This window comes from Entamoeba invadens (assembly GCF_000330505.1).
Source record: "Entamoeba invadens IP1 unplaced genomic scaffold scaff_1105074724939, whole genome shotgun sequence".
In the NCBI taxonomy this organism is placed as follows: Eukaryota; Evosea; order Mastigamoebida; family Endamoebidae; genus Entamoeba; species Entamoeba invadens.
Window position 1 is genome coordinate 194397 of NW_004440180.1, and position 2176 is coordinate 196572.

The window sequence follows — 2176 nt, forward strand, 5'->3', positions numbered from 1 at the left end:
AGCTTTTTCGCATGACTGTATATTTCTTTTGATTATAAATAAAATTGTAAAACTATTTTAACACACTTTTAATTAATATTAAAAATGTCATTCATTTTTTTATTTGTTTACATTGTGTTCGAAATTATTCTCAAACAAAAATGTGTTGTTTTAAATTAGTAATTTATCAACACCTAACACGAATCATAGGAGTATAGTGTATCACTAAAGTCAAGGTTCTTAAGCTTATCGGGTTCAATAAAGAACATCCCAATTCCTACATCACCCCAACATATCTTAAATGTCTCATCTTTGGATTCTTTTGCTCGTTCTTCATCTTTACTATAACTAACACTATCGAGCTCAAGAAGTGGGACAGTTTTCTTCTTGTTTTCGCCCTCTCTTGGGTCGCACTGGAGGATACTTGGATTTCCACCATAATGCGATAACAATTTTGTCATTCTATCGTCGCAACTCATTTCAAAGCTCAAATTGTTTTTATCTACGGAATATTTCAGTGCCAACTTTTCGTAGACTTGATCAGATTCATCGGGATTGATATAAACAGTCTCCGAAATCGTTCCAATCAATTTAAATGCTGCACTAAAAGGAACTGTACTTTCTTCAAGTGCTTCTTTTCTAATTTTGTCCACTTTTGCGGGAAGTTTTTGTTGCAATTTTTCGTCGACGTCTTTGTGGTAAATCAATTTGTAACTTTCCATCCCATAGTCGTCCGCTGGGTTTATAAAAAATTGAAGAATTCCGGATTGTGGGAAATTGTCTAAATGTGGCATTTCACTGTAATTGATCTGTGCTAATAACACCATCAATTCTCCTTCGTCATTTTGAGGGTATTTCATATTTTTGGGAAAGTATGGAATTCCACCCACACAACTGTTTATTGGTGATAACTTGTTGTCTAAAACAAGTGACAAAGCAACACAACTCTTTTTATACTTCTCAATAATATCTGCAAACACTTTGTTTATTACTTCCTCTTTAATGGTGTGCATGTCTGGTGGCATAACTTCGGCACCATTCACTTCTAAATGTTCAGAACTGGATTCGTTATCGCTCATTTTTTGTTTTTTTATAGTTCAAATTCGTGTTTTATTTTAAATTAAAAAATATGCTATTATTTCGTTGTTTCCTCAATAGTTTCGAAATATTTAATATTTAAATTGTTTCATTGTTTGGTTAAAAATCAATTTATTTTTTTTGATAAACAATTTTGGTGTTTTAAATTATTGGGCTTTAAATGTTATTGGATACTCAAGTTTCTTGCAACAAAAAACTGTTTTAACTTTTAGAATCATGATTTGGATTTAAGAAAATAGTCAAAATACAAGTGAAGTATTTTGCAAAGTCGATCGAATGAAAAATTAATAAAAAAGACCTAAACACGACTAATACTGGATATATGGAGTATGTCAATATGGATAGATCACATGAAGTACACAAGTTGTGCATGAACTTGTCTTTTGAAATAAAATTTATTCTTTTGATTATCTATTCTTTATTTGAAAAAAATTTGAGTGCTCAAAGTGCACAAATTGCGTCTTTGTGAAATGTTTGAGTTATTGCTTCTACAGCAGAGACATATGTCTTGAGGTGGAATCGGAATTGTCAAAAACACCAACTCTTGTGATGGTTGTCTGTCTGTTTTACATTGTGTTATTTTGATTCTGTGTTAAACGAAAGAACAAGACAATTTATTTAGTAGCTACATTGATAGCCGTGTTGATCGACTCGTCAAGAAGATCCTGTGGGAACTCCTTGATGAATTTCTTTTCGATGAGAAGGTCGGCACCTTCGCGTGCCTCCTTGATGTCCTTCTCTGCCATATCGTAGACCTGTTGCCACGTCAAATTTGTGATTCTCGCGACTCCGTCTTTGATAGCTTGCATAGCGACGTCTGCTGCCTCTCGTGGGAAGATGCCTGGCTCGTCCATAGTCCCAATGATGTTGTCTGGTGTGATTCCCCTCTTCTCTGCAAAGTCAGCAAGTGCCTTTGAAGCTGCGATAGCCATGTTGTCTGTGATTTTCTTTGCTCTTACAATGAGTGCGCCCTTTCAGATGCCTGGAAAACCACAGAGTTGTTGACTTGATTTTGGAGTCGCCCTCTCCTGTAGCACGATGTACGCGCCCGCCTCTTTGCTCATATGGGTAGATCTCTGGCACTGGATTTGCGCAGCAG

At 35.3% G+C, this 2176-nt stretch overlaps 2 protein-coding genes across 2 annotated transcripts; both read right to left on the minus strand.

Annotated features, from left to right (window-relative positions):
• Positions 1-173: 173 nt before the first annotated feature.
• Positions 174-1058, minus strand: EIN_418860 (hypothetical protein; the record flags this gene model as incomplete). Its single annotated transcript, XM_004254710.1, has 1 exon — positions 174-1058. The coding sequence occupies one exon, from the start codon at positions 1056-1058 to the stop codon at positions 174-176; it is 885 nt and encodes a 294-aa protein (XP_004254758.1).
• A 633-nt stretch (positions 1059-1691) lies between these two features.
• EIN_418870 (hypothetical protein) lies at positions 1692-2176 on the minus strand (the record flags this gene model as incomplete). Its single annotated transcript, XM_004254711.1, has 2 exons — positions 1692-2014; positions 2069-2176. Coding segments are annotated over 2 exons (431 nt in total), but the record flags the coding sequence as incomplete, so codon positions are not given.